At 48.9% G+C, this 20,266-nt stretch overlaps 6 protein-coding genes across 6 annotated transcripts; 4 read left to right on the top strand and 2 right to left on the bottom strand.

Moving 5' to 3' along the window:
- Positions 1-1,110: 1,110 nt before the first annotated feature.
- FIESC28_01195 (uncharacterized protein) lies at positions 1,111-2,673 on the top strand (the record flags this gene model as incomplete). Its single annotated transcript, XM_031155346.1, has 3 exons — positions 1,111-1,416; positions 1,471-2,248; positions 2,297-2,673. 3 exons carry the CDS (start codon positions 1,111-1,113, stop codon positions 2,671-2,673), a joined length of 1,461 nt encoding a protein of 486 aa, XP_031020513.1.
- Positions 2,674-3,252: 579 nt separating this feature from the next.
- Positions 3,253-4,423, bottom strand: FIESC28_01194 (uncharacterized protein; the record flags this gene model as incomplete). Its single annotated transcript, XM_031155345.1, has 4 exons — positions 3,253-4,009; positions 4,065-4,180; positions 4,295-4,336; positions 4,421-4,423. 4 exons carry the CDS (start codon positions 4,421-4,423, stop codon positions 3,253-3,255), a joined length of 918 nt encoding a protein of 305 aa, XP_031020512.1.
- A 590-nt stretch (positions 4,424-5,013) lies between these two features.
- FIESC28_01193 (uncharacterized protein) lies at positions 5,014-6,083 on the top strand (the record flags this gene model as incomplete). Its single annotated transcript, XM_031155344.1, has 2 exons — positions 5,014-5,133; positions 5,184-6,083. The coding sequence occupies 2 exons, from the start codon at positions 5,014-5,016 to the stop codon at positions 6,081-6,083; spliced, it is 1,020 nt and encodes a 339-aa protein (XP_031020511.1).
- A 743-nt stretch (positions 6,084-6,826) lies between these two features.
- Positions 6,827-9,109, bottom strand: FIESC28_01192 (uncharacterized protein; the record flags this gene model as incomplete). Its single annotated transcript, XM_031155343.1, has 2 exons — positions 6,827-7,820; positions 7,872-9,109. The coding sequence occupies 2 exons, from the start codon at positions 9,107-9,109 to the stop codon at positions 6,827-6,829; spliced, it is 2,232 nt and encodes a 743-aa protein (XP_031020510.1).
- Positions 9,110-13,574: 4,465 nt separating this feature from the next.
- On the top strand, positions 13,575-14,327 carry FIESC28_01191 (uncharacterized protein; the record flags this gene model as incomplete). The annotated part of the gene is made up of 1 exon (XM_031155342.1): positions 13,575-14,327. The coding sequence occupies one exon, from the start codon at positions 13,575-13,577 to the stop codon at positions 14,325-14,327; it is 753 nt and encodes a 250-aa protein (XP_031020509.1).
- A 1,843-nt stretch (positions 14,328-16,170) lies between these two features.
- On the top strand, positions 16,171-18,159 carry FIESC28_01190 (uncharacterized protein; the record flags this gene model as incomplete). The annotated part of the gene is made up of 1 exon (XM_031155341.1): positions 16,171-18,159. The coding sequence occupies one exon, from the start codon at positions 16,171-16,173 to the stop codon at positions 18,157-18,159; it is 1,989 nt and encodes a 662-aa protein (XP_031020508.1).
- Positions 18,160-20,266: the final 2,107 nt, after the last annotated feature.

The following is a 20,266-nucleotide window of genomic DNA, read 5'->3' as shown; positions in this document are numbered from 1 at the left end:
CCAGAGACAAGTATGAATCGAGGTTGGTCTCCGTTTCGTTTGCGCTGGTGCCATCAATGGAAATGGTTATTCAACAGATCTGCCTTGAGGCAGGCTGAAGAAGATAGTGCACAGATTGTCTATATGGCGATGGGTTTGTAGAGCCAGACAAAACCCCAGTTTAAATTGCACGCCCGTTGATTGAACCCATAAAGTACCTAAGATACCGTTGTGGCACTTGAATAAAGTAACATGGTTTGGGTACCTGCATGATAAGATTCAGTGGCGCAACACTCAATTCATAGTATAACAGCTTGACATTTGAAGCAAATCCAGGAGCTTCGTAGCACGTCTAACCATCGATATCTCGCAATACAATACCTATTGTTAGGTACGGGTGAATGACTTTTACTTAGATGTATTTGCGAGATCGACGAATTCTACAAACACAAAGGTTCTGACTGATCTATAGATCGTCCCTCGTGCATGTAACATACTGCATCTGTCGATCACTGCTATATCTCGTTCCTGCATGATTTACCGATATACTACAATTGGAAACGGAGCAAATAAACCGTCGCATCCGTATTCCTCTATTAGCAGGTCGTATCGAGGATCTAATCGACCTTGGCATTGTCTTCAGCGTACCTGCCTCAATTCTTCACCGTACTCGTATGGAGCACAGCCTCAGACATTTTGGTTAGCACGTCTTGAATCAAGCATTTTAAGTTAAGAGCGATCCGGGGTAACTGGGCAGGATCAGCCGGGATCGACTTGCCGTCTTTTGTTTCATTGGAGCTTTCCGATCTGCACCTTCTTGGCCGAGGCATCAATGACATGTTCGTCTCCAAGGGTCCTTCCTGACTTTTCGTTCACTCCATCCCAAGTGCCTACTAACCTACTTCTTTGCTTCGACGTCCATCTCTTCAACTTCATCTTCTTGTTTCTTCCACATATACGCACTCCCATTCATGTTTACGATTCACGACTAGTTTCATTTCATTCTTTGATACCCATTCGCATAAGCCTTTTCAGATCATTTCCACATTCCCATCACTTGCCTTTCTCCAAAATACCCAATCCGTCACATCTACTTCTTGATCCCCCGACGTCATTCCCCTCACCGTTACAATGGCGTCTCTTTACCGAATCACCGCCACCACATTGGCTTCAACGCTTCTCCTTTCCTCAGCCTCTGCCCAAGACTGCAAATTTGAGACCCTCAAGACATCATACCCGTCACCTAGAATTGCAGAGGACTGGAGCTATAGCCTGATTGCCAACGAGCTTAGACGGCCTCGAGGCATCACGTTCGACAACAAAGGTGCTCTCATTGTCATCGATTCCGGAAATGGCATAATCCATCTCGAGCTCGAGGATGGAGGAGGCACATGCCTGCAGGTCAAGAAGAAGACAACTTTGCTCAAGCAGGACAACGTGAGTCAGCCATACGGTTCCAGTCTCGAATCACCGCTAATCATACACATCTAGTTGAATCATGGTCTCGCCATCTCCAAGGATGGACGTACTCTCTACGCTTCCTCTTCCAATGATGTCTTTGCGTGGTCTTACAACTCGACAAAGGTTGAAGTCGATAACTCTACAGTTCAGACTTTGGTCACCAACATGGCCAACGGTGGCCATACTTCCCGCACCTTGCTCATCTCGGAGAAAAGCCCAGACATGCTCCTTGTCTCTCGTGGCAGTGCTGGCAATGATGATCGAGGGGCTGAGAATCAAGCGACCGGCCGCTCCCAGATTCGTGCATTTAACATTTCATCTTTCAGCAGTCGCTCCAACCTGAAGCCTTTCGACTATCTTCAGGGTCGTCGTCTCGGCTGGGGACTCCGTAACTCGGTAGGCCTCGCAGAACATCCTGAAACCGGTGGCATCTTCAGCGTCGAGAACTCAGCTGATCAACTCGCGCGCAACGGTAAAGACATTCACAAAGATAACCCTGCTGAAGAGATGAACTTTCACGGATATCTCAACGGCTCTCGTGAGGACCAGGGTGGCAATTATGGTTACCCTCATTGCTATACACTTTGGTCTACTAAGAACTTTCCCGATCTGGGTAATTTGAAAGTTGGCGATCAATTCCCTGCTGATCGTCAGTCTCGTCAGTTCAAGGAGGATACCAATCCTACTGATGAGGAATGCAAGAAAGAATACGTTGCTCCAGTGCTGGCGTTCCAAGCTCACACTGCGCCGCTGGATATGAAGTTCGACAAGGAAGGCACGACAGCCTACATTTCTTTCCATGGAAGCTGTAAGTTAGCATTATCATATGCCCTTGCTCGTGGACTAACGTTATCAGGGAATCGTAACCCTCCAGTCGGATATCAGATTTCTCGGGTAGCCTTCAAAGCTGGTCGACCTAAGGAATCATCAAGCAGCAGCGCAGACGATACCTCTCTTATCTGGAACGAGAAGTTGGGCAGCTGCCCTGAAAACTGCTTCCGTCCAGTCGGTCTGGCATGGGATTCACAAGACCGGCTTTGGTTCAGTTCTGATAGCACTGGTGAAATCTTTGTCATGAACCATCGCAAGGAAGACTCCGATTCCAGTTCTTCACAGGGCGACGACGACGATGACGACGATGACAATAACAACTCGGCATTCTCTCTGCAGCCTAGCTCTGCTGCCTTGATCGTTACGCTCGCCGCCGTCGTAATGGGCGGATTCATGGCGTGAGAAATCTGACTCCAGTGTGCTTGAAGTACAGGTTGTCGAGTTGATTCGAGAAGGATCGAGCGTGCGTGCATAGTATTTGTGTTTTGGAATTGTGCGGCGCCTTGGTTTTGGGTGCAGAACCCTGTTCCATTCGTGGCATTCCAATATCATTACAGTGTATCCTAGTTCATAACAGTGCTTAAATTCATACTCTATGACAACAGGCCAACAGAGCTTGCCTCTTGCCTTCTATTATCATCATCCTTTCGTGACAACAATTGCCCTTGCGTTATGCACAATAACATCCTCTAGCCAAGTGGGTAACAGAAGAATTATCCTCTAAGGCTTAGGCTTCCATAATAAAGTAGCCTGACTGTTGGTCTAAGCTAGCATAAAGTGACCAAATTATTTCGTCTCTTATGCCTCTAGGGACCAAATCTTCTGACACCCTGAGGCTAGCATAGTCGGGCCAAGTTTGCATCTTCACATCTCGTCCAATATCGGGTTCAAGAGGTCATAGCAAGATAATCACCCTTTTGTTTGCCTTGAACGCCTAGCTCTCCTATTTGTATCCATCAACGCGTTGATATACTTCATACTCTATTCCTCAATCGTCTTGACACACTCCCACTCGCCCCGGAGGTTCTCCTTCCACAAAGACACCTTGTTGTCCTGGCCACTGATAGCCAGAACGTTACCGCTAAGAGACCAACTGACTCGCCACACAGCGGCCTCGAAGGGGAGGACCTTAGATTCCCACTGAGTTGGGCTTGAAGGATCGGATGTCCAGATACGGACGGTCTTGTCCTGCGAAGCGGAGGCAATGTAGGACTTCTGGAGAACAGTAGGGGACCAGGCAACGTCGCGGACCCAATCGGTGTGGCCAGTCAGGGGCTCGCGCTCCTGTTTGTAGGTCTGAGAAGCAGGGTCAAAGGCCCAGATCTTGAGGACATTGTCGCTACCACCAGTAACGAATCGACGGTTGCCGGTAGCACCAGGACCAGGGGCGCTGCTAACAATGCTGCCGGGGGTTGTAGCGGGTGCCCAGGAAACGGAGTTGACGCCAAGACCGTGGGCAGCAAAGGTGGTGTGGTCGATGCTGTTGTCCTTGAACTCGAGAACGCTGACGTTGCCGTCGGAAGAGGCGCATGCTAGCAGGCAGCCAGCCTCATGGGGAGACCAAGAGACAATGTTGACCGAGGCCTTGTGTAGGGGAAAGTCGTAGATTCGCTGCCATGCGTTGTTCTGTCCACCCTGCTCCTTCCAGATAAAGACCTTGCCATCGTAACCAGCCGACGCCAGGATGTTGCCGTACTTGGGATGCGCCCAGGCAACACACCAAACAGCACCCTCATGTCTATTGTTCCACCTAGTCAGCCATCGTCCATGATCTGGCAGCCTTTCGTACTCACCCCTTAAGGGTCTCAACCAATCGTTGGGTTTCGCCCTCAATCTCGAAGATCTTGATCGTCTTGTCGCCAGAGCATGTAGCTAGCTTGCGGCCGTAGTAGTCGAGGACAGCATCATGCTAGAGAAGCTGTCAGTGTAGTTCGAGATCGCTAGGAGCCTGGTTGTCTGTAGATAGGAGCTAGACGATGTAGCGCATAGCTTCTAATCGCATTGTTCGGGGAATGGAACGTACAATCATGTCCTCATGACCAGAGTTGGAGATAACTTGCGCCGACTAAAGGGGTGGGGAGTTAGCTATACTGTAAACGATACGGAGCATATTTAAGATTGAGATTGAATTCATGATGAGAAAACATACCATTTTGCTTGATTTCACACCAGGGTTACAGCGCAAAAAGAAACAAACAGAAAAAGGGATGGACTTATAAAAAGGTGGTTATCAAAGGACACGATACCGCCCATGACCTGGAGCTATCCGCGCCAGACCGTGGCGGTGGTGACAGTTGGCCAAGCTGTAGGTCACGTGAAGGAATACGTGATCTCTTTCATTCGTCAACCCCCACTTACCGCATTTGTTCCCGAACGGGGACTCGGTACGTACCGGCGTTCATGTTGCCTCGGCCGCAGTTGGGCTTCCCCGGACATTACAGTAGCCGTAATGATGGAGGGTGCAATCACGAGCCATTGATTTCCATGCTTTTGGAATCTGGGGAAGGTCATTTTTTGGATTAATCATCTTCAACATCTATTTCGCCTTCTACTTTTAACCTTCTATACTGTTCCCCCTTTTCTATATACAAACCCCTGTTCGTCGCGTATATCTTTTACACATATCATCGTCTCGTGTCGTTCTATTCAAGACGCCACTAGAGCACCCCGCGTAGACCGAGGCACACTACTTGAATATCAGCATCTTGACAACACTCATATACCCCAACAACATATACAATCATGGCGGACGCATCATGCAGCGGAGGAACTCCCTTTAAGCAACTCATCGACCACCAGGGTCGAGATGTTAGCCATCACCAAGACCGACTTGTAGGCCGCGGTGGTCCTCAAGGTCATACTGTAAGTACGAACGTCGCATTGGACAGACATGTTAACTGAACTCTCTCAAGTCTTTCAGATCTGCACCACAACATGTGCAAGGCGCGGATGGCTTCGGCGCATTTATGGATGGTCAAGCGACTCTTCCAGGAGTTCCCCAGCATCATCACGCAGCAGGGAGGCTAGCAGCTCATGCCGCTGTTCTTGAGCAGGGACATTCACCTGCATTCCACGCCGCGCAAGCAGCGCACTTCAACCAGGGACAGCACTCCCCTTCGGTTGGTGTAAGTAACTGGGCCGCCGACTTCAACCGCTTCGCGAATCAGTCACAGCAAAGACAACCTGCTCAAAATGGCTTTTCTCAAGGTGCACCTCAGGTGCATCAACCAACTCCTCAGATGAACTTTCAGTCCGCCTTTATGCAACCCAACACTACATTCGCGCCTATGTTTGGCCAGTCTAATAATGCTTTCATGAATGGCAACGCAGCATCGACACAGGAGGCTGGATTTGACGACGAAATGTCAAAATGGATGGCAACCAACGCTGGCGGAGGGATGGAAGAAGTAGACGCCATGATGGACCAAATGGCTCGCGAATTGGAACTCAACGATGCAGCGGTAGCAAAGGCAGAGGCCGAACAGGCAGAACAGCAAGAGACCCGCGTCGAACCAACACTGGAAGCAGATCCCACCAACCTTGCAACGCCAGATATCGCCAGTCTTTCCATCGAGACAGAAGAAGAGCCTGTAGTCCAGGACACCGCCGAAGCAGCAAAGACCAAGTCTGAGGTCGCAGACGCAGCTGAGCGCCTTCTCGAATCAGTCGAACACGAAGATGGTGAGAAATGGAAGAACTCGGTATTCTTGTCTCTAATGCGAGATTTCCGCGATGGAAGGAAAGATATCATCGACAATGAGATTCGTGAAACACCAGAGAATGAGACGAATATTGCGAAGGAGGCACAGTGACAACTTTCAGATCCCAACGAAAGTAATAAAGCTTTCGAGTCGGGTTTGCAGCATCAGATTATCTCTCAGCATACGCCAGGGAATCTTACCCCGTATCAAGACGAATTGACGTCGCGATGGGAAATCACGCCGAGGTTGAACAAAGGGTATGGGGATGCGTCCTCGGTCCAGGGCTCGTGTGTCGAACAGCTCAGTCGGACGACATTCTAGGCCATCATCTGGAATGACGGCCTGAAAAGGAGTCGGGGCACTGCCCCAGGTAGTAACATGTATGATTCGTACCTATATGGAGGTGGTAGCTTAGAATAGCAACATCAGTCCATACACTGGGCTACTTGGATATCAAGAGACCCTGCAGCCATTTACGTGCACGTTTGATCAAGTCATGCAGTGTTGTCAGAAGCGGAAGATGATCACAGTTCAATAATTTAATTCAGTAAAAAAGGATTTCTTTTCGTAAACCGGTAGTCGCTCCTATAACTCCAGATAGTCCCATCCGGTCATTTGTAGCCCAAAATAATAGTCATCCCATCTCCCATGATGCAGTCTTGAATAACAACAGAACACGCAGCGGAATGTACACGATGAAAACAAAAATGAGAATCGTGCAGTTCCAACCCAGTCCCAAGTCTTGTATGCATAACGCCGTATGATATCAAAAGAAAAATAGATAACAGACCAAGAACAACTTGCGTTCCTGATCATCGCTGCCTCGTCCATGAGCCATAATCGAATTTGGCGCTCTATTGGGATTTCCATATACAAGCACAGTCGGTTAGTGCCGGGCTTGTCCGCTTCATTAATTGTGGAAGAGATCGCTTGTGGTGTTTGTCCGTCCATTCAAGATCCAGGTTTTCAATAAAGCCCTCGGCCTCATCCTCCTGGATGGTCATTGTAACTCGTGTGCCATTTCTCGTAAGCGGCTGCGTATCAGTTCCGTCGCCGATAACTTCGTACTGAGCACAGGTGGCTACCGAGTCTTCATCCCAGAGAAATCGACGCTCCATCATCTTGTAGACATGAGGGTAAATAGGAAGCTTCCAGGCATCCCAAGCGGTTGATGAAGTCGCATAGCTGTTCTCGGTACTAGTAGGGTTTTCGTCTCCGCCTTGTGTTGGGGTGGGGTGATATCCTGTTGCGTTCTCGCTAGGATAAATAAAGACTTCGATAACGGTATTTGGCCAGGTGCAGATCCAAGGTTGGTCGCCGACCTTGGCATTCACTGGCTTATTTTTGAAACGGTGGAAAGAGTTGTAGTCTTCGTAATCGTCGTTGTCCCAACCTCGCTTGTCCAAGTCACCAAGCTTGGTGCTGGGTACAATGACGGTCTTGTTGTACGTTGTCCTTAACCACCACGCAGGGCCGCGTGCACTATCAGTTGTGTCATTGACCAACTTCATAGAAACCGTTCTGATACTGGGTGGTTGAGCGCCCCAAGGGAATGGAGATTTGTTGTCATTTATGGCTTTGAGTGTAAGGTTGTAGGAAACTGCGTCGGATTCCCCCTTCGGGTCCACGTCCTTGAGGATCTCAACCGACCAGAGAGGATAGACAATGTCGCAGGACCAAGCCGATGACTGTGTCGTATCATTGAAGCAAGCACTATATCCTTGGGGAGAGTCAATGTTAGGAAGTGCGAAGCGGCCTGTAGCCATAGGTGGTAGATCAGTGGGTATTGCTGTCAAGATCTCAGGGTCAAATGTTGTTGGAGTAGGAGGAGGCGAGGTAGAGTATCTACTATAAGATGGTTAGCATAGAAGCCCAGTTGGTCGTCGTTATATAACTTACTCATCAACATCAGGGGGTGGTGGTGGGTGATTTTTGGTTAACATAGTCCCAATCACAGCACCCATAATAATTCCCATCAGAACGAGACCGACAAGCAGGAGGCAGATAGCCCAATAAGGCACGATTCCCCATAGCTTCTTCTTTGCACGGCGTTGCCATTTATTGGCGGTTGGCTTTTCGGAAACTTCAGCAGCAGCAGTGTTGATGTCGTGCGAGCTGTTGTCAGAAGAAACAGCACTTCTCACTGAAGGTCGAGTCCTTGGTAGAGCCAGATCATCATCAGTCGAGGAGAACTCAGGATCACGGGTTGCCATTCCAATTCCACCAGCACCAGGTATTTGGGTACCAGGTATTTGAGGACCTGGAACATCCCTAACCGGGGAGGCGGGTTCCGAAATTGGCGATACTGGCGAGACCGGTGCTTGAGCAGCTGGTCTGGGAACATAAGCGTTATCCGGGTATCTTGTGTAAGGCGGCAGTTCCTCTGTATGGCCCAGAGGGCCCACTAAATCTCCTGCCTCTTCACCATCTGGTCCCAGTTGACGCTGATAAGTTCCTCCTAGACCGTTGAATCCTACTGGGATCGATTGACTGCTACTCTCACCGGAGGTGGTGTTCTGTGTGTAAAGAGCATATGGGTGAGCTGGGCCTTGAGCTCCTTGATAACCCCGATCTTCAGGTACGACTGCATTGGCGGCGGTCGATGTGGTAGCCACACTCATTGTTCGTTGGGGATACATGTTGTATGGATGCGAGGGACCAGAGGGGCCGGTGTAAGGGCTTTCGGCACGGATGACGGGAGCGTCTGATGATAGGCTAGCGTTGTTGCGTACATGAGATCTATCAGCCATCGTTGGGCCATCATTTCGGAGAGCGAGAGAATCATGATTTCGATGCGGTTTTGAGATACTAGAGGGTCGATTTCGAATAGCAGGTGTGATTTCATTTGATGCACGGGGTGCAACTGGTGCCTCTGCTGACTTGGTAGTTGGTTGTTGTGGGATAGACTCGTCTGGCGTTAATGAAGGCTCGGGGTGAGGATGTGAGTTTGGCGTTGGGTTCACTGTGGAAGAAGAGGCGGTGTTGTCGGTAGGTCGGAAGCCATCCGCCACCATCATAGCGTTGAGGTCGTAATCATCTTCAATACCAGCACTACCAGCGGATAATCTCAATGAACGCGAGCGTCGGGTCGAAGAACGACGCGAGGTGGGAGAGACCTTGCTGTCGTTGGGATCCATGGCGTGACGGAGAGGGAGGCCAGGGCTTCAAGCCAGAGACGCCGGCAAGGGCGTGCCCTAGAGGTGGTGAGTTATCGGGCGTTGAAGTCAACGTCGTGATCCGAGGGGGTTTTGTACGGTCGGGGATCGAATGGGAGAAGGGTCGGCAGATCAATGGCGAAAGGGAGGCCGACTCTGAGCGAGAGGTATTTAGTGAAGCGAACGAGATTCGAATTCGATGCGGTAGAGTTTGGCGTCGAAAGTGTAATGATCGAAGGATTTTCGGGGGTGATGATGGCGATGGTTGAGTTTGATTGATTGAATGAATGGGATGATTGATTGACTGATTGAACTCGTTTAGCCGTTTGGTTGAGGTGGATGGATGGATCGATGAATGAATGGGGAATGGGTAAGGACTGGACTTGACTGGACTGGACAGGAAGTGCAAAAAGCCAAGAAAGAGAAGCGGGTTTCGAGAGGGAGCGAGGGAGCGACTGAGTGGCTACACGGTAGCAGGAGGGAGAGAGCGAGCCAACAGGAGACGAGAGGCGCCATACCAAAGAGGGTCCATGGCGGGTTTGAGTGGAGACTAGACACTCATAGTAACCAATTAAAGTCAGCGTCAAAAGGGGAAAAGGTCTAGGGGAACGGGCAACGAAACTAAGCTAAGAGAGGACTAGAATCGCACTGTAGAGTCGCGAAGGTTTTTGTTTTTCTTGGATGAACCTGGCCCTGAGTCTGAGAGTTTTGGGTCTGAGTTTGGGGCCTTGGGGGCCTAAGTTCAGGACGCAAAAGCCAAAGCTTTGACGATCAACAATCACCTGTAGCTAAGCATTGTCGTTGACACAGGTCGAAACGGTGACTTCAATTTTCATATGATAATTGTCAGTCACTGGATTGATCTACAGTAATGATCCCCTACAAAGAAAGCAGCTGTCCTCTCAATCTGCGAGTCAGAGATAATCCCCCTCCCCTGGTGTCTCCGGCGGACCTGGCTAGGGGCGACTGACTGAGCAGTGCCCGCCTCACGCGATTGGCGGATCAAAGAATACAACCAGTTTCAGCACGCAGCAATGGTGATGGCACTGGGCTTTAGGTGGATGGAGAGAGGTTTCATTCCTGCGTCATTGCATTGGAACTCGCCAGACTTTTGCTGGACTAGACTGGCTAGCTACTGGCTCTAGACTGAACTGACTGCAGACTGCACTGGCTATCTATGCATAAGGGTCTTGTTATTGTTTGTTTACGTGGTTGATCTCGTATTCCATCCTCGTCCTTACTCTAGGTAATCATTATTCATGATGAGCAGACTCAGTATCCGTAGTGTAGGTAGGTAATACTGAAAAGGTAATCTGTCGTTTGCCTCTTGGGTCCTGAGTCTCGGCGTTGACCACTTCACCTCCATCTTCACCGTCATGTCTTCCAGGATACATACCGTAGTCATCGGCTCTTCTCCCGCTTGGCAACCAAGCCAGACTAGGATGTTGTACAGAGCCGAACTGACTTTCCTTATCGGTTTCCGTCCAAAGTCCTGCCTTGTTTGAATGCATGAGGGGGACTTGTTGATTCCAACACTTGTGACTGCCGTGATGACCCTGTGAATCAGGGTCTAGAGATGATAATACTGTAGTATCCATTTTGTATCTCAGTAGTCTATCGTGATCAGAGTCTTCTGTTTCACTGCATGCCTTTCTCTCTCTAAATCTCCCTCTCTCAGTGTCTTCCTTGGTTCCATCACATTCCTCGCACCGCTCTGTCGATCCCGGCCGAACCGGCCATGAATTTCTCGGCGACCAGTTCGTTCTGTCCTGTGCTTTCCCTTCTTTTTCCTTGGCTTCCACCTTGGCTTGTCCCAATTCTCGGGTCCCAAGTCAAGTCAAATCTCGGGTCTATTCCGTAGGAAGCCTGGGATCAGCATTTTCTTTAATACAACCAGATGCTAAGAAATAATAGATAAGCAATTATTTCGTCTAGACAGTAACGATCTGATTATCTCATTTTGTCGTCAAGACAGCCAAATCTCTTCCTTTGTTGGAAAAAGACCCAACTTCATTAAAGAGATCCACACAATATCCTGCCTCTTCTTTTTTCGCTTCCAAGTTTTTTCTTCCAAACTCTCTTCTAGAATGTCACTTATTAATTTGATCAAGGATCTTATTCACAAATAATCCGGATTTACGGATATTAAAAAGGTTTTGAATTTTTGGTTGAAATTTCATTCTAGTGTGTTGTGAATCATGGATTGATCAAGACCCTTCAACACTACGTAGCAAGAGGTCTGATCTCAGTGTATTGTATCTCTTACACTTTGCTTGACCCCTCACATGTGTCTCTCTCTAGTGTCCCTCAAGCTTATGCTTCGGAAACGTGCAACACAGACTCGGGAACGTGGTTACTTATCCCGATCACTCAAGTCTCGTGTCATGTTATGCCCGTCCGACGTTGACCAACCAGACAGAAGCCGTAATCTCAAGATGCAGACCAAAATTGAACGATTTTAACGTATGCGTTGGCATGAAAAAGATGGTGTCAGACGTGAGACTCTCATTGCTCTTCCACACACGCAGGTGAGATCTGGCTCTTATATGATACCAACTCTGGTCTACTCTGCTCGCCTCGTTTTTTATGTCTGGGGTAGTCTAGTTCCCCAGCTAAGCCAACCATGAAACGAAACCTTACTCTCGGGTCGTCTAGTGTCTTGAGATCTTGAACCACATGTTCCACATTCGTAGATGTTTTTGTTCGAGGTGGTGAAGCACTCGCATGGACTGGAGATCACAAGAGTTGATGGGAATCAATCTTCCGTGAAGGCCAATGAATGATTATAGCGAATTGATTAACGGTGGTTGTTTCATCTTACGAATGAATGTTTAATGCCTGTACAGGATAGACTACCCATGTCACGATATGCTTCAGTGCTGTTACCCTGCACTTGTCCATGTCAACAACAAAAAGTGCAGTCTAGAATTAGAACACTATTATTGTATCGTGAAAGAGGCTGAAAGTGAACGCATATGCATCTCTCGAGCCTTCATCCTTGGATCGTCAGCCTTATAATTGAAGTTTTGTTACGGTACGGTACTGCACATCAGATCACCTCCCTTCACATGTCCCGCCCGGCTGGTGATAATTCACCTCACCCGTCTTCAGCGGATATTTCCATATCACATTCCATATCGCAAACAAGCCAACTGCATAAACCCTTCCAATCCCCTCATATCACAGCACTCCATCTGAATCCTCTCCCCCTCTTTTCCCACCCAACCAAGCTCCCCCTGTGCCGCGGCAGGTCGCAGCGTACAGCTCATGATACCCAATCAATATGGCGATAGTTGAGCGGTTTGCAACCGCTTACTCACAACTCAGGTGCACTGCAGCCTCGTTTACTTTCTCATGTGGTGTACTCCGTACCTTGTTAGAGAAGTAGAGAATTGAGGAAAAAGGCAGCCACAGAGAAATGTCCTGGCTGCATGACGTCTGGGCGTCGCCTATCCTCGACCGTTCGCATGGTTCAGCATCCTGTTGTGTTTAGTTTCGTCGTTTCCCGTCTTTTGATAGTCGTTCGTTATGCTGCTCAACGGGGTTCTTGTGTCAGGCTAGTTTCAAGGAAGTTGACCCAACGTCCATAGACTCTATCTCTGTGTTCCGTAGCCAATTGAGTTGCACCTTACCTCTATTATTTGGCATCAGCCTAACAACCTCTGGCGAACCATATATACACAATAAAGTGCTGCATTCTTCTCGCTTCACAAAATCTACTCGTTCACAAGATTTGCATCTCTTACACCCTCATCGCTTGTCCTAGATCACCTCTCTCTCCTACAGGCTTACCCCTCTCCAAAGCAGGGCGAACGGTGGCGCACGATCGTCCAGCTTGCACAGCGTCCATTCACCACCATCCTGCTCGCCCGGGAGAGCCTCAATCGCCGGTTCATTGGTGGTTTAGTACTGCACATCACCTGTCGTATAAGCTGCACAACGAACGCTCTCCACACCCACTTCCCCCTGTCTGTCGTTACCCTTTTCTCAGAGCCTACTGCTGTGTAATGTGCGACCGGCCTATAGATGACAAGTAACAATAGCCTCTTTTTTCTACTTGTCGCCCGCAGAATATGAGATGCCTTGACAAGGCAGCCGATCCTGACGATTGCTTTCTTTGTTTGCGTTTGCAATGTGCAGCACAATGCCATAATATAGTTGAAGCTCAACGGGGGTCCGTGTTGATCGCCCGTCTATATCATGCTCCCATGTCCGTCTCTTCTTTTGCCTCGTCCTTCTTCTTTAGTTTTCTTCTCCGTCGATCTCTACTCTTGAATAAGGAAACCCCTTCTTATACACATTCGCCTTGTCTTCCTGTTCTGCACAACACCAATCAAGCCTGAAGCTTTGGTTCGTGAACTGCACTTGATCAACACCACTAGACATCACAAGAACTTTGCCACTCGCCTCATTTCAAGCTAAAGTTATCATCTTTCATCCCTTCATCATGTCACAAAGGTCATTCGGCGGTTCATCCGTCTACTCGAGTGACTCAACATGGACAACTACATATAAAAGGATCCCCAAGAAACAGCCCATGGCTATTCGTTTCCTCTCATGGGCTGCCGGAGCACCTTCTGGAGCCACTGCTCTAAAGAAGAGAACCAGAGACTTTGACGATGACCGTTCTGTCAGGTCTGGCGGTTCATCCTTCTCTTACTGGAATGAACCAGAAACACAACTCTACTGGGTAGCTCACCCTCATGGATACGACTACAGCGGCGGCAGCAGAGGTAGCAATGCCGGTAGCAGCCGCAGCAAGAGAAGCGGACGAAGTAGCAAGGGCAGTGGAGGTGGCTCCCGTAAACACTTTGACGGAGCCGTTCCCCGACCATCGGTACAACCTATGGGGATGCCGATGCCGATGCCGATGAACGCCGGCCCACCTCCACCTCCGGCTCCGATGGGTCCACCCATGGGCGGAGGTTTCGACCCCGGGTTCGAAGGAGGCTACGATGATGGGGTTTACGACCAAGGACAAGGTTACGATCCTGGGTATGGAGGAGGTTACTCTCCTGCCCATATGCATGGCCCTACTCCTCCTATGCCACCACCTCCAATGAACGCCCCAATGCCTGATGCCGCGCCCTTTATCAACGTTACTGGTCAAAATCAACCAGGCAATCCGTTCCAGGGAGGTCGAAGTGGTCCCCGATCAGAGAGCGAGTGGAGTTCTGACTGGAGTGATCAAGAGATGTAGTGTGTTTGTCTTTCAGACCAAGAGCGTGGTCTCTTTTACTGTTTACTGTTTAATGATTGTATATGGTATGTATGGCTAACGAATACTGGGACGGCGAATGAGGCGTTATGGGAACTCGATCATGAACAACATGGGTTGTTGATTGATTGAGCTTGTGTATAAGCATTAACGGATATGGTATCAATCCGAGTTCTTTGTTTCTTGTTATCAAGGTTTGCTTGGAGTTTACTATCTACCTAGTCATCAGATCTCCCAACGATACTGATATCTTTTTATGAATTAATGGTGTATTTCAAACCTCCCATTACCGGCAGAACAAGTGACAATGTCAATGGCTGTTATTTAAGGACGGTAAAAAGTGTTACGAACGGGCTGCAACCATGGAGAAGAGGTAATGCGGCTGAACTATCTGTATGTAGGTACAGTATAAGCCTCCATATCGTGACATCAGAGTACCATTCAACAGCCCGAATGAGTCTACGTAGTACCTGATAATTTAAATCCGAAAAAAGCCTAGGAGTTTGCCCGTCACCATCAATCCACTTCCCTACAGCAACTTCGGATTTGCGCGATGCAATACCACGACCCCCCATGTCGAAGATCCCGTCAACTATTCGACCATACGCAGTAACCAATCCCCTGTAAGTGTGCAGTGAAACACAGCCTCCGGCGACTAGTCTTAGTGGGTCCCTCCCGCTGTGACTCTTTCACCTAGAGCTTGCTTAGCCCGTATAAGTCAAAAGGTCTGGACTCAGTCATGACGACAAAGTGAATTGAAAGAATGAAAGAAATACCCTGAATTGATGTCCTTGTTTTTGCAGTATCGTCAGACGCAGGCCTAACTTAGTTGGTAGTGCAAAACGTTGCGGTCTGGGATGCCGATGCAGTCATCCTGTAAAGGGTTGTACTGCGCATGCAAGTATTTTGCTTCATCCAATCCGATATCGTGAATTCTGGTCTGCTGAATGGAAGAGGCAGCCGAGCAGTTCCCAAGAAGGTTTCAGTGCGTGGGCGGTCACATACAGCCTCAGATGATATCACCAATTGTCTATTATGTTGTTAAGCCGGCACGTCCAATTCGAGTTAACATGGCGAGTAATTGAAGTCATCACGAGCCAAGCAAAGTCAACGACATGCCACGGCCTCCGCTGTTAAACGATATTCAACATAAAGATGCAGTAAAGTCAATTCATAGACGCCTGTTTCCAACCAGTAACAAAGAATTCTGCGTTTGTGCTCCCTTGAAATCAGTGGACCAAAGACCCTGCTGCCTAGTGATGCCTAATCTTGAGACGACAATCATCATACCTTCCAACTAATCGGAAATGTCAATTCAGGTTCACTTTTACCCCACAGTTCAAAAGAAGGCCGGGGACGGGACTTTGTGCTAACGTTACGACTTGAGGCTGAGGCGAAAGATGGCCCAGAATAAAGTCAAACTCTGTCGGGCTGTGAGTCAGTAGGTCAGTCAGGGGAGGAAACTGCGATGGGCTGGGCTGTAAGGCTGATGGCGCACCACTAGCAAAATGCATGTGCGGGCATGCATATGGATGCCTCTTTCTTCGCTAGTACAGACGTTACGTATTACCCATCATCATCATCACTCTCCATTATAAAAGCGTACTTTCCTTTCCTTTTATTTTTTTCTTCTTTCATTCAACCTCATCTCTTGTCTTCTTCCAGGCTTGAGCTTGACTTCGACTCTTATAATTCTGGTGCAACAGTACAGTACTATAACAGCTTACACAACCTGGCTGTTATACCACAATCTACCTCACTACCAAGTATATCCTCCATGTTAGGATCACTTGTTTTTCTACAGCGCATTTCGACAGTCGACAGCATGGCCTCCCTTAATTCAACAAGTCCCGGCGTGGACGAGTCGCCTTATCCCAAGGCCCCTTCACAGTTCGCCATCCTCGACTTTATCTTCCCGGGCTTTTCTACCTTCTCTAGCATCCTGCATGCGTATCTAGGTATCGACCTCAACGTCTACCTCCCTCTACTTCTCATCGTCTCAGGGGTTATCTTTGTCTGGAACTACATCACAGAGTATTCCTGGAACATCATGAGAGGGTACCTTATGTCAAGCGTTCGCATCAAAACTGATGATGAGATCTATAACATTGTCATGGCATGGGTCGCCAACCAGAAGTTCGCTCAAGGCTCGCGCCGCTTTATGGTCAACACCAATATTTCCTCCCGGAGTTGGTTCCTCTTCCGTTGGGATGACGAGGACGATGATGACGAGGGTCGAGGCGGTCCCAGCAAGAAGCCTCTCCAGTACACTCCCTCTGTCGGATCCCATTTCTTCTGGTACAGGGGCCAAATGCTTCTCTTCGAACGCCACGAAAACCGAGACCGTAGCCTCTTCTCTTCTAGTTCCAGCGAGGAACTTTCCATCTCTTGTTTCGGTCGCAACCCACGCATCATCAAGGAGCTCCTCCTCGATGCTCAAGACCAGTACCTGAAGAAAGATGAGAAGCAGACCGTCATATACCGTGGCGCTATGGGCACAAACGGGGGTGAACCGTCATGGCAGCGTTGCATGAGTCGAGCCAGCCGTCCTATCTCTACAGTCATCCTCGACGAAAAGACCAAGAAGGAGCTGGTTGAGGATGTGACAGATTATCTGAACCCTAACACTCGCCGCTGGTACTCGAATCGTGGTATCCCCTATCGCCGCGGTTATCTTCTCTATGGACCCCCTGGTACTGGAAAGAGTTCGCTCAGTCTTGCCTTGGCTGGTTTCTTCCGCATGCGCATCTACATGGTCAGCCTGAGCTCTGTCATGGCTACTGAAGAGAACCTGGCAACTCTTTTCGCCGAACTCCCTCGTCGCTGCGTGGTACTCCTGGAAGATATCGACAGTGCTGGCCTTACACACACTCGTGAACCGACCAAGGCAGAAGGCACAACAGAGGCTGCAGTTCCTATCCCTGCCGCCCCTAGCCAGCCCGGTGCCCCTCCTGCTGGAGCCCCCACACTTCCTGGCCGCCTCTCTCTATCTGGTCTTCTTAACATTCTTGATGGTGTTGCATCCCAGGAGGGCCGCGTCCTCATCATGACTACCAACCACCTGGAAAAGCTGGACAAGGCTCTCATTCGACCTGGTCGTGTTGACAAGATTGTCCAGTTCGGTCTGGCTGATGCTGACATGAGTGCTTCCATCTTCCGCGCCATCTACGCCCCCTATGACGGAGAGGATGTCAACGTCGGAGAATCCAAGACCAAATATCTTGACCCTGAAGAAGAGAAAAAGCAGGTCGCACTCGCCGAAAAGACTCGCCTTGAGACTATGGAGTGTGTTAATAAGCTGGCTACCAAGTTCGCTGCCGCGATCCCCGAGCTCCAATACAGCCCTGCAGAGATTCAAGGTCTTCTCCTCAAGAACAAGCGCAACCCTGAGGCAGCCATCGAAGCTATTGATGAGTGGATCATCGAGACTGGCAAGGAGAGAAAGCAGAAGGAGATCGAGGACGCGGAGAAGCGTCAGAAGGAGGAAGCCGCGGCTCGCAAGAAGAAGCGCAAGGAGGAGCGCAAGAAGGCTAAGAAGGCCAAGGCTAAAGCCAAGCGTAGAAGCAACGGCGAGAGCTCTGGTTCTGATTCTGATTCCGATTCTGACTCTGATTCTGAGACTGAGGTTAAGACCGACGGCAAGAAGGATGAGGATAAGAAGGACAAGAAGGACGAGAAGTCTGAAGAAAAGCCCAAGGAAGTCGAGGCTGGAGCGGAAGAGAAGAAGGATGTCAAGGGTGAAGAGTCTGCTGGAGAGTCTAAGCCCAAGGGCACCTCGGATTCTGGTTACGACACCCCTAATCCGGTTTCATGAGTAACACGAATACACACGACGGCATTGGATTGGAGTTTTGGAATTTAACTATCATATCATTGGGTCAAAATCCTCAATTAGAATAGTTTCTTTGGTAGTCAGCGAAATACAAGGTTTTGCAGAATGAACTCCCTGGCTCCCTCTTTGCAACGTGAAGCGTCAGATATTGGCATACCATTGAGTTTGAATTCTAGCTTACGCAGTGCAAACAAGTACGGCACTGATAAGAAAATCAGGTGAGCGAACACGAGAGATGACAGGCATTGTTAGCTCCGGCAAAGAGATGAGATCGATGACAATGTCGGTTCCATGCCAGGGGTGTGAGATCTCCATCGGTTAGATCGCATGGGCCGAGCAGAATACGGGGAAGGAGAAGGAAAAGCAAACTCCACGATCGAGACTGTACAGTATTCGCATAGAATCGCAAGGCTGGTCTGTGACATGACGTATTCGCAGCGAGTTTGATGCTGCATGGGTAAAGCTATCCGCGGGCTATGCAAAGCAAGGCAAGGGATGAGATGAGATGCTGCGATGTGGCTTACATCCTGAAGAGACTAGGTATATTCGGATAGGATCTACCCGAATAAGAGCGTGGAAGCGAAGACGATAGATGAAATGCAGTAAGACGGTGTTTACCAAATACTCCAACTCCCAGACATGATATCGTAACCGGGTTTGACACTCTATACCTTGATATATGGCTCACCTACGAATGCGGTAGCATTACGGCCCGTATCCGCAGATAGGTACGTATCGGTCAAGACTCCATCGAGTACCCTTGAGCGATAATTAACAGATTCTGAGATGCATGAAGAGCTGCACGTTGATTATCTTAGGTGGAATCGGCCGGACTAAGACACCAAAGCGTATAAGTTTCGGGAGAGTTGGAGCTGACTAGGTTGATCTGAGTTAGAAAGACCCACGCCGAGGAACGGAATGCGGCGGTTTTGGGGCTGAGCGATTGATAAAAGTTGACGTCGTCACAGACCAGGGACGTAAGAGCAAGTGTCGTACATGAGGTAAGGAACAAACCGGAGGATGATGTTGAATATGGGGCATATTGGTGATTCCTCATGGTGTTCTGGTAGGCTGGGAGTCGGTAAGAGTTTTGGAAAGACTCACGCCATGAAACATCGCAAGTGTGAATGCAATTGACAAGTAACTAGATACTGTGTAAGCCGCATAACAGAGAGAAACAGCCGTCAGAATACTATGTACCATCCGGGCTGGCCTCAACGCCTAACCTTAGGGTAGGCCAGCATGTCATGTAAGACCTCTCTGTCTGATCAGGGCTATGACGAAAACACCGAACTCGAGATATGCGATTTCGGAGGGTTTATATGTTGGCATTCATTACGTCTTTACCCTCCGATAGCCTGTCAGCCTATCTAAGCTGGAACGGCAAATAGAACCCGGAAGGAAGAATCACAAGCATGCATGGAGTGGGACATGAGCGATATAGATGCTCTAGTTTGATAGTTTAGTAAATAGCCCGGTAGACATATACTTGCCATTGCTGAATCTCATGAAAAGTATGGCTTGCGCAGCGTCGCATCGGCACAGAGTATCACGGGCTGTGGTTAAAGAGCGCCCATGCAGGTACAGAGTAACCAAGTTTGAAGATTATCAAGAGCCGTTGACTGAAGATGGATGAAAGATTTCCAAAAGGGTTAGTGCCGGTGAGGCAACGGCCCCTGTCTGTTTTAGCGGGTAGTCCCTGGAAAAGCACGGCCTCTGGGTTCTGGGCCTGAACTAATGTACTGCAGAAAACTAAACTTCCCTTTGCCTTCCTTTTTTTCTGTGGAGTTCTTTTTATGTTGTGGCAATGGAAGCAATTGACTTTTGTTCATCTACGAACCGGAGTGTCAGATCGGAAAGATTTGCTTCCTTGTGGCCACATATACATTAAAAATGTTAAGGAAGTACTAAGGTACTGTACCTGACTTGTCTTGTACTCCCGTGGTGTAGATCTGTTTGGTTCATGAAACATTTACAAGGCAAGAACAAGCGAATAAGCCAGTCTCAACAATTGCTTTGAAAGCTATTGGATAAGCACATGGATTATAGCCACCTACAACTGGGATCTACTAAAAGGATTTCCTTGCCT

The sequence above is a fragment of the Fusarium coffeatum genome (assembly GCF_003316985.1).
Source record: "Fusarium coffeatum strain FIESC_28 chromosome Unknown BRIP53273_contig_33, whole genome shotgun sequence".
Lineage (NCBI taxonomy): Eukaryota > Fungi > Ascomycota > Sordariomycetes > Hypocreales > Nectriaceae > Fusarium > Fusarium coffeatum.
The sequence above is the reverse complement of the archived record's forward strand: the minus strand, read 5'-3'. Positions and strand labels throughout refer to the sequence as shown.